The 11,554-nt window shown below is 38.4% G+C and overlaps 2 protein-coding genes across 2 annotated transcripts; both read right to left on the bottom strand.

Moving 5' to 3' along the window:
- Positions 1-210: 210 nt before the first annotated feature.
- Positions 211-1,209, bottom strand: LOC111451615 (cold and drought-regulated protein CORA-like). The gene is made up of 2 exons (XM_023092089.1): positions 411-1,209; positions 211-332 (listed from the first exon to the last, which is right to left on the bottom strand). Exons 1-2 carry the CDS (start codon positions 1,207-1,209, stop codon positions 307-309), a joined length of 825 nt encoding a protein of 274 aa, XP_022947857.1. The 3' UTR covers positions 211-306.
- Positions 1,210-4,288: 3,079 nt separating this feature from the next.
- On the bottom strand, positions 4,289-5,389 carry LOC111451328. Its single transcript, XM_023091703.1, has 2 exons — positions 4,662-5,389; positions 4,289-4,505 (listed from the first exon to the last, which is right to left on the bottom strand). The coding sequence occupies exons 1-2, from the start codon at positions 5,322-5,324 to the stop codon at positions 4,338-4,340; spliced, it is 831 nt and encodes a 276-aa protein (XP_022947471.1). The 5' UTR covers positions 5,325-5,389; the 3' UTR covers positions 4,289-4,337.
- Between the last annotated feature and the right edge of the window lie 6,165 nt (positions 5,390-11,554).

Raw genomic sequence — 11,554 nt, 5'->3', positions numbered from 1 at the left:
GGATGAGTGTTATCGAAGTATTGGGACTATGGAGTTGAAATATATCAGCATCTTTTGTAGATTCTAGAACTCTTAGACTATGTCAATTCTACACTGCGAAACCATTGTACGAGCTTTATACATGGATTGATTAAAATTATCTACGTCAAATGTTAAATCTAAATATTTTATGGGATCCTAGCGTTTTTTTAATAACATGCACCATTTGAGTTTTATGAAAAATATAAGTTGTTTCATATTAATAAAATCGCTCTTTATTCACTGTGTTAAAAGCGATAATTGTCTAAACATTAAAAAGCTGGATCATTAACAACATCCCTTATGGCCACCGCCTTTCGGGCTTGGGCCAGATGCTTTGACATTAGCAAAAGTATTGACATCATTGAAGCTGTGGCCTTGATGGCCACCGCCTTTCGGGCTTGGGCCAGATGCTTTGACATTAGCAAGAGTATTGACATCATTGAAGCTGTGGCCCTGATGGCCACCGCCTTTCGGGCTTGGGCCAGATGCTTTGACATTAGCAAGAGTATTGACATCATTGAAGCTGTGGCCCTGATGGCCACCGCCTTTCGGGCTTGGGCCAGATGCTTTGACATTAGCAAGAGTATTGACATCATTGAAGCTGTGGCCCTGATGGCCACCGCCTTTCGGGCTTGGGCCAGATGCTTTGACATTAGCAAGAGTATTGACATCATTGAAGCTGTGGCCCTGATGGCCACCGCCTTTCGGGCTTGGGCCAGATGCTTTGACATTAGCAAGAGTATTGACATCATTGAAGCTGTGGCCCTGATGGCCACCGCCTTTCGGGCTTGGGCCAGATGCTTTGACATTAGCAAGAGTATTGACATCATTGAAGCTGTGGCCCTGATGGCCACCGCCTTTCGGGCTTGGGCCAGATGCTTTGACATTAGCAAGAGTATTGACATCATTGAAGCTGTGGCCCTGATGGCCACCGCCTTTCGGGCTTGGGCCAGATGCTTTGACATAAGCAAGAGTATTGACATCATTGAAGCTGTGGCTGTGATGGCCACCGCCTTTCGGGCTTGGGCCAGATGCTTTGACATTAGCAAGAGTATTGACATCATTGAAGTTGTGGCCGTGATGGCCACCGCCTTTCGGGCTTGGGCCAGATGCTTTGACATTAGCAAGAGTATTGACATCATTGGTGATGGCCACCGCCTTTCGGGCTTGGGCCAGATGCTTTGACATTAGCAAGAGTATTGACATCATTGATGATGGCCACCGCCTTTCGGGCTTGGGCCAGATGCTTTGACATTAGCAAGAGTATTGACATCATTGAAGCTGTGGACCGCCTTTCGGGCTTGGGCCAGATGCTTTGACATTAGCAAGAGTATTGACATCATTGAAGCTGTGGCCCTGATGGCCACCGCCTTTCGGGCTTGGGCCAGATGCTTTGACATTAGCAAGAGTATTGGCATCATTGAAGTTGTGGCCCTCACCAATGCTCAAAGTAGACGGCTTCATAGTTCCAATGGGTGGTATGTGCAAGATTTCATCGGTAGTTGCTGCATTCATCGTATCAAGAGACCTTGCTTCTATCAGTCCAAGAAAATTTCCATTGCTTAGCAACGAAAGAATCAAAACCAAGCTCAAAGTCTTCATCATCGTAATACCAATCGGAACATGTAGCAAGAGAGAAGAACCAAGTTGTTGTATGATATGAAAAACCACTTCTATAAAACATATTTATAGACACAAATTAGGAAGGTATGAATTGAATAAAAAATTATTTATAAACACAAATTAGGAAGGAAGGTGCAAAAACAAGAAAAATTGTGCATAGTTTTCAGAGATAAATTCGGAAGTTGCCAAATAAAACTAAAACGACCATCTTATCTTGAGTTAAAAAATTCAAGACACTATCTCTGAAAACTATAAGGTTTTAGTTAACCGAAGATAAGATGGTCATTACCATCTTACGAGTTTACTCAATATTCGGAGGTTGCCAAATTTTTTAACGAATGGAGGATTGACTTGAATGACAAACTTATGTCATTATTTTAAGTTATGGGCATCTCATGCATTTTTGTGTCATATGCATTGAGATATTTCACCCTTATGATTAGTACAGATGCATACCTTACTACATTTATGTTCACATGATATTATGTGGTCTCTTTCACTCTGTAATGTCTGATAGCTCATTAGTGAGTGCTAGCTAGGTCTAGGGGTACGTATACGAGCCTATCTATTGAGTCCATTTTTGCATGCTTGGGTCGTGTATAGGGAAGTACTACACACGTATACGAGCCTATCTATTGAGTCCATTTTTGCATGCTTGGGTCGTGTATAGGGAAGTACTACACCCCAACCCTGCGCATTATATTTTTAAAATGATAAGTCCCACCATATCGCATGTGGTTGCATTTGTTGGCCCTAACAGATCTTTCTCTTTGCTTTCTGCTTTCAAGACTCAACTGAAAACCTTTTCCTTCTTGTTTGAATTGTAAAGTGGCTTAGCTATTGAGAATTTTGGGAGTTTCTAAGGAAAGCTATCTTCCCAAAGTCAAATCAGAATGAAAAAGGATGGAGTTCCAGCAAAACCCTTTCTAAGGATGAGGACAGTAGTTCGGGAGTTCGCTCGAAAGAACTGGCCAAGCTTTCGATCACTCTGTTGTTAGATCCAAGGCATGTCTGAATCAAGCTCTTGAACAAAGTATGCACCAAACAAAGAGAAGTTTTTTATTGAGGATGGTTTAGGGTTTTCTACTGGAGCCATGATTTCCGTCTCTGCAATGGTGATCCAATGCATGCGCCTATGTTGGGTATCGCGACTCCATCTGTTGTCTTCTTCTTTGAGTTTCGCCTGTTTTCTATCGTCTCGACTTTTGGAATTGACCTGACCCTTGAAGGTCCTACGAAGCTTGTCTCACGCCCCCCTCTCACAATAAAGCTACGGTTTGTGTAGAAATTGGTCTTATCAAGGAAAACCTCCTAAATCCTGTTTTGATTGGATCAACTGTGTATGTATGGATCACTAGCAAGAAATTGTTGATTTTGGATTGAATATCTAAGTTCTGCACGCATTGCACAAGGTCATGCCCATCACGAATGCAAAGTGGCAAATAAGGAACCAGGTTTGAACCCGTCACCGAGAATGTCCCTTATTTCAGGAGGTAAAGCTGCTGAGCTGAGCTCCCTGATTAAACGAGGGTTGAACTATCTCTTATCTTTCACTCGGTAATTAGGATGGATAGGAAGTCAAGACGAAAGAAGAATCATCGTTCACCGGAACCTCAAACCTTTTCCTATCCTAGTTTACTGTTCAAGAATCAATACAAGGAGAAGAAAATGAAAGAAGAATTCTCCTTTACAATTCTAAATCAGGAGAAATCCGAAAGCCAGATGAATGAGACGGAACGAATTGAACTCAATCACCTATCCTAGTTTATTGTGAAAGAAAGAAGAAATGAATTAGCAGCAAAGACTCAACCTCAAACCTTTTCCTGGGAGAAGAAAATGAAAGATGCATTCGACTGAATCGATATGACGTGAAAAAGAAAGTGTTGAAAGTCATGATTGACGATTCATGATCCTGAACTATTCTTTCACAAGGTAAAGCTCATGAACCTATTAGTCTCATTGCAACCACATGCGATATGGTGGGACTTATCATTTTAAAAATATAATGCGCAGGGTTGGGGTGTAGTACTTCCCTATACACGACCCAAGCATGCAAAAATGGACTCAATAGATAGGCTCGTATACGTACCCCTAGACCTAGCTAGCACTCACTAATGAGCTATCAGACATTACAGAGTGAAAGAGACCACATAATATCATGTGAACATAAATGTAGTAAGGTATGCATCTGTACTAATCATAAGGGTGAAATATCTCAATGCATATGACACAAAAATGCATGAGATGCCCATAACTTAAAATAATGACATAAGTTTGTCATTCAAGTCAATCCTCCATTCGTTAAAAAATTTGGCAACCTCCGAATATTGAGTAAACTCGTAAGATGGTAATGACCATCTTATCTTCGGTTAACTAAAACCTTATAGTTTTCAGAGATAGTGTCTTGAATTTTTTAACTCAAGATAAGATGGTCGTTTTAGTTTTATTTGGCAACTTCCGAATTTATCTCTGAAAACTATGCACAATTTTTCTTGTTTTTGCACCTTCCTTCCTAATTTGTGTTTATAAATAATTTTTTATTCAATTCATACCTTCCTAATTTGTGTCTATAAATATGTTTTATAGAAGTGGTTTTTCATATCATACAACAACTTGGTTCTTCTCTCTTGCTACATGTTCCGATTGGTATTACGATGATGAAGACTTTGAGCTTGGTTTTGATTCTTTCGTTGCTAAGCAATGGAAATTTTCTTGGACTGATAGAAGCAAGGTCTCTTGATACGATGAATGCAGCAACTACCGATGAAATCTTGCACATACCACCCATTGGAACTATGAAGCCGTCTACTTTGAGCATTGGTGAGGGCCACAACTTCAATGATGCCAATACTCTTGCTAATGTCAAAGCATCTGGCCCAAGCCCGAAAGGCGGTGGCCATCAGGGCCACAGCTTCAATGATGTCAATACTCTTGCTAATGTCAAAGCATCTGGCCCAAGCCCGAAAGGCGGTGGCCATCAGGGCCACAGCTTCAATGATGTCAATACTCTTGCTAATGTCAAAGCATCTGGCCCAAGCCCGAAAGGCGGTGGCCATCAGGGCCACAGCTTCAATGATGTCAATACTCTTGCTAATGTCAAAGCATCTGGCCCAAGCCCGAAAGGCGGTGGCCATCAGGGCCACAGCTTCAATGATGTCAATACTCTTGCTAATGTCAAAGCATCTGGCCCAAGCCCGAAAGGCGGTGGCCATCAGGGCCACAGCTTCAATGATGTCAATACTCTTGCTAATGTCAAAGCATCTGGCCCAAGCCCGAAAGGCGGTGGCCATCAGGGCCACAGCTTCAATGATGTCAATACTCTTGCTAATGTCAAAGCATCTGGCCCAAGCCCGAAAGGCGGTGGCCATCAGGGCCACAGCTTCAATGATGTCAATACTCTTGCTAATGTCAAAGCATCTGGCCCAAGCCCGAAAGGCGGTGGCCATCAGGGCCACAGCTTCAATGATGTCAATACTCTTGCTAATGTCAAAGCATCTGGCCCAAGCCCGAAAGGCGGTGGCCATCAGGGCCACAGCTTCAATGATGTCAATACTCTTGCTAATGTCAAAGCATCTGGCCCAAGCCCGAAAGGCGGTGGCCATCACAGCCACAGCTTCAATGATGTCAATACTCTTGCTTATGTCAAAGCATCTGGCCCAAGCCCGAAAGGCGGTGGCCATCAGGGCCACAGCTTCAATGATGTCAATACTCTTGTTAATGTCAAAGCATCTGGCCCAAGCCCGAAAGGCGGTGGCCATCAGGGCCACAGCTTCAATGATGTCAATACTCTTGCTAATGTCAAAGCATCTGGCCCAAGCCCGAAAGGCGGTGGCCATCACAGCCACAGCTTCAATGATGTCAATACTCTTGCTAATGTCAAAGCATCTGGCCCAAGCCCGAAAGGCGGTGGCCATCACAGCCACAACTTCAATGATGTCAATAGTCAAAGCATCTGGCCCAAGCCCGAAAGGCGGTGGCCATCACAGCCACAACTTCAATGATGTCAATACTCTTGCTAATGTCAAAGCATCTGGCCCAAGCCCGAAAGGCGGTGGCCATCAGGGCCACAACTTCAATGATGTCAATACTCTTGCTAATGTCAAAGCATCTGGCCCAAGCCCGAAAGGCGGTGGCCATAAGGGATGTTGTTAATGATCTTGCTAATGTCAAAGCATCTGGCCCAAGCCCGAAAGGCGGTGGCCATAAGGGATGTTGTTAATGATCCAGCTTTTTAATGTTTATCTGGCCCAAGCCCGAAAGGCGGTGGCCATAAGGGATGTTGTTAATGATCCAGCTTTTTAATGTTTAGACAATTATCGCTTTTAACACAGTGAATAAAGAGCGATTTTATTAATATGAAACAACTTTTTCATAAAACTCAAATAGTGCATGTTATTAAAAAAAACGCTAGGGATCCCATAAAATATTTAGATTTAACATTTGAAGTAGATAATTTTAATCAATCCATGTATAAAGCTCGTAAAATGGTTTCGCAGTGTAGAATTCACATAATCTAAGAGTTCTAGAATCTACAAAAGATGCTAATATATTTCAACTCCATAGTCCCAATACTCCGATAACACTCATCCCATACCGAGTAAGCTCATGTACCATTTGAAAAAAAAAAAAATAAATAGCACGAATGAGTATAAAAATACTCTATAAGTAGCTCACTTTTGGTTCTCGACCGTCCAAAAATCATATTATGAATCTCTATAATATGTGGAATCGGAATAATTTGTAATTAACATATGAGAGGATCATGTTCAAGAAATAACTTAAGGGTCGTTTGTACGAAGACATGTGATTGAGAGTATCTTATACAATTAGTTTATACAAGTCTGGACTACAAAATATTTAATCTCAAGTCTATGAATTGAAAAGATTAATATTTCACAAGATAATCATAAGTAACTCAATCTTAATCTTAGGTGAATTATGAACTATAGCCTATACAACTTGTTCTTTGATTTGCATAGGTGAGAGTAAATTTTGTAGCTGATTCAATAAGTCCATTACTTTGGAGACTTAGTCAAACACGAAGTTAGGTAATTTCAAGACATATAATTCACTTCATCCATAAGTAGATGACTCAGCAGCTATCAAACATTCCTTACCCGAATCATCTAGTAGAGCCATCAAACAATCCAGTTTGAACCTTTAGTGAAGGTCACAACTTCATTGATGCCAATACTCATTGCAATATCAAAGACACCCGCTTGAGTCCCAATGTTGGCCACAACCTAGTTGTCAATGTCAATACCCTTGTTAATGTCAAATCATCTGGCCCTAGCCCTCGTGCCAAAGACCATGGATGTTGTTAATGATCGAACTTTTTGATGGTTAGACAATGGTTGCTTATAAATAGAGTAAATAAAGAGCGGTTTTATTAATAAGAAACAACTTATATGCACTCAGTTAATGCATATTATTAAATAACGCTAGGGACTTCATAAAATATTTGTATGTATAAAGCTCATAAAATTGTTTTTTTCACAACATAGCATTCACATAATCTAGGAGTTCTATAATCGACCGAAGACGCTGATATATTTCAACTCCATAGTCCCTCTACTTTGATAACACTCATCCCATATCGAGTAAGCTCGTGTACCATTAGAAAAAATAAAAGTAACATGAATGAGTATAAAAATATTCTTTAAGTAGCTCACTTTTGGTTTTCAATCATCCAAAAATCATATTATGAATCTCTATAATATGTAGAACCGGGAATGATTTCTAATTAACATATGAGAGGATCATGTTTAGGAAATAACTTAAGGGTCTATAGTATACGGATTGTAACGACCCAAAATTTTCTACTTAATTTAAGGTCGCTACTGTATACGTATGATAACTCTTTAAAAGTAGAGTCATATCAAGTATTTTTGTATTTAATATGTCACTCGTATTCACCATTTTCTCATTATTTACCCCATTTATTCTACTTAGTGAGCATAAAATCGTTTATTGCGGTCCATGAAAAAAAATATGATTTTGCATAAATCGATTTTAATTATACATTTAATTGAGTTATGTGGTAAAATTTCGGACATTTATGTTGAACCATGAGGGAGTAGCAAATCTGGAAATAAATGGGGGATGACATGGAAATTTTAAATCCACATCAGCAGTCCAAGTGGGTCATTGATTACTGAATGAGGAACATCTATGTGGACAACTTATTTCTTTTCAGCCCTAAAGGCCCAATAAATAACTGGACAACTTATTCATTTTCAGCTCTATGAACTCATGCTCAATATAAAAGGAAAAGGAAGACCAAGAATAGAGAGCCACATTTTCGGGAGAAAATCGAATTACACAGCACCAGCCTCTGCTGAAGTGAACTGCTGTGAAACTAGAGAAGAAGAAGAAAACCCTAATCCAGCAGCGGTTGACAGCAGATGGAAAAGGAGACCAACAAGGATTGATTAGGGCAAAGAGGTGGACGTGAGAGCTCAAGAGAAGGGAACTTCCATTGACGAACGACAACAAACCGAGATAACTCTCTATTTCCTTATTCTCTTTCCTTATTCCATCAATTTTACATGATGAAGATGCAGATTCCTCCGTTTAATTCAGTTTGGATGGAGAGCTAAACTTAATAGGGGAGGCGAGAGAGTTTTATATAGCTTAAGTATGTTGACGGTATGATTTTAGTTTATTAAAGAGTTGTTGTTAATGATTTACATGTATGTTTAATTAGCTTCTTTACATACATAGTTGCTCTCTTATTCGGGAGAAGGGAGGGAGCAATGAAATCCTCTTTAATACTCTAATTCCATAGCAAGGAGACTTGAAGGGTAATAGAAGGGTTAGGAATAATTCTTCTCCTAGAATCTTTTTAATAGAAATTACAACGATTATGGAAATAATCATCATTCGTGACCCTCCGAAGTGGGCTAGAGAATCTATTAAAAGAAACTAAAATCTACCACAAAACTCAACAACTTATCTATTTAATCTCTCTTAGGTGAACCTCCTCATTATAGTTGATTTTCTCATCATTTTCTATTTTTCGACAGCAGTGTTACTCTGTTTTAGTTTTATTTAAATAGTTAAAATCTCCAACTCCCATTAGAATGTTACCAAAAAACTCACGATTTCCAGCCATAAAATTAACCAAAAAGATAGGTTTCCTATGGAATCGATAATTTACTTATTACTTGCTACTTGTGATAGTGTATACTTGCACTTATTCTTGTGAATTTTACTATCATTTTATTATATACATCCACAAGCGATCAAGTTTTTCGAAAACATTGAATGCAGAAGACTTCATTTAAAATTCCATAAAACATAACCTTTATCTTAAAACACAGCCATGGACTTACGTGTTTCAAAAACATCTTTAAAACGACACAACAAAAGAACCCAAAATAAAATAAATAAGCGTTTAAGTTAAAGACATCTTATTCTAGCCTAAGTCTAAGAAAATAAATACCACTATCCTATACATGTGTCATGGTCTCAAGTTGCGACGCCGTCGTCAGCCGTCCAAGAATGTCTTGCCTTAACCGAAAAAATGTAGTAGCACATGGCTTGAGTATTTAAAGAAATACTTAGTAAGTGACCCACTATTGGGGTTAAATGCAACAATCACATGCAATGAGATGATGAGACCTATCTTTCATTCCGTTTTCCCTACGTTGCTGTCCTAACGAGTAATTTTGGACGTGTACCATATACTCTACACAAAGCCCATAGGTGCAAGTATGGGCTCACGAGCTAGTTCGTACACCGCTGGGCCACCTTCCTTATTCGGTGGGCATATTCTGGGAGCCCTTAGGCCGGACACCCGCTAGAACTAATAACCGTCACGGCAGCGCTATGCAAAACATAACGATCGTTGTCCTGCCATTGGATGTACGTGTCCGTACCCTCGTGATGGGATAGGGGTATCCCCCAAATGCATGAGCACACATAATGCATGAGGTCCCAAAACTTTTCCATTTTCATTATCCTTTAATACAACCCCACTAGAATTATGTACATATCGTATCATTTTTCATATCATATCAGATATCGTTCATCATTCACATCATATCGTTTCTCATTCTTCAATTCTCAAATCATCATAATTCTAACAGGATTATATTTCATGTCATTTATCGTAATTTCATGTCACTCATATCATGCTGTATACACATAATTTAAGAGACCTGACATAACATTTCATCATATACACATCATACCATGACATATTGCATCACAATGTATCATACCATAAACAAGTCATAACGTAAACACTTCATAGTCATATCGTTCTCTAACTTATCATAGCCTTAACGTTCTTATATCTATCACAGACATATCATTACGTGAACGTACCTTAGTCATATCATCACAAGAACGTATCCTAACGTTATCGTTCTATCAATCCTAACGCTATCGTTCTATTAATCTATCACAAACCTATCCCTTTCTACCTGTAACCTAATCGTATTCTTCCATCAATCTCTCTTGTCCATATCACTCCGGTATGTAACCTAACCTTAACGTTTCATGAATGTATTTTACTCCTTTCGTTACATTTCGTTTTGTGCATCTTTCTCGTATCCTATCTCAAACATATCCTTGAACACATTGTACCGTAATTATTATCATACAATTGACATATTATAACATAACATAAACATAAACATATTATAAGCATACTGATTCACAGATAATTCACACATATTAGTATATATGACACGTGCAGAACCACAGGCACTTGTCAACATCAAATATAACCATGCCGATAGTAAGGCCACTTACCTGGTTAGTTTAAGTCGTTGTCACCAATATATCCTTAATGAAAGTTTGATTCCGTCATTTGAAATCCAAGTCAACCTATGTGAGCCCATGAATCAGTTTCAAGTTTGAACTCTATAAAATTATTTCCCTAATTTACATTGCCATTGTTAAATTCTGATATTTACTGTTAGACGAAATTTAATGAAGTTCCTTGCCCTCTGATATGTCCTGTTTTACTTTTTAAATTCTGTTCAACAATCTTTCTTCAATCTTCCCTCTTCCTCGGTAATTATTTTCATCTATTCTTACTTCCAAATCTGCCATTTTTATTTTTATTTTTTTCTTTTCTTTTCTTTTTAGTTAACAGTATTCTGATTTCCATCTCTATTTCATTTTTTCTTATTTCCTTTTGTCTCCTTGTGATTTAGTTAACAGTTATATTCTTAGCTTTTAATTTAATCTATTCATTTGGTTATATTCTTTTTCTATAATTCATATAAAATTATTGACGATCTAAATCATTGCAACAATTCAGCAGATCTAAAATATAATTGGGTGTGATTTCCTAAAACTCATACAAAATTCTTTTCCTTTAATCTCTAATTCAAAAGTAAATAATTGTAACAAAAGATTTAACATACTACTATTGATCTCTTCAAATGACATATCTGTTAGGGCCGAACTAAATCTGCTTAAACTTTTGTTTTTTTTTTTTTGTTTTTGTTTTTTCTATTTGTTTTTGTAGGAAGGAAGAAATTCTGATATGGGTAAATCTGCCTGGAACGAGTGGTCAGAGATTGAAGAAGGAGGATCCGTTACCAAATGTTTTTTTTTAAATTTTTATTATTTATTTTTTTTATTATTTTATTATTATTATTATTATTATTACTATTTTATTTTATTTTTTCGGTTATTACAAGGATAAATTTGGGTGTCTTATCTTGGCAACACAATTGTACAAATGATTTGATACAAATCGTTCGTATGAAGATATGTGATTGAAAGCGTGGAAAACCCTGCATGGAGGACTAAAGCTACTCTTAGGAAGAGAGTGGGAGAGATAGAAGAGTCTATGCAGTCTTATATATGTCGAGGCCTAACTTAACCACCGAGTGGTCAAGAACATTATTATCAACTTTGGAGGCACCCATAACTTTATGACGGAGACCGA

Source organism: Cucurbita moschata, unplaced genomic scaffold (genome assembly GCF_002738365.1).
Source record: "Cucurbita moschata cultivar Rifu unplaced genomic scaffold, Cmos_1.0 Cmo_Scf00013, whole genome shotgun sequence".
Classification (NCBI taxonomy): Eukaryota; Viridiplantae; Streptophyta; class Magnoliopsida; order Cucurbitales; family Cucurbitaceae; genus Cucurbita; species Cucurbita moschata.
The sequence above is the reverse complement of the archived record's forward strand: the minus strand, read 5'-3'. Positions and strand labels throughout refer to the sequence as shown.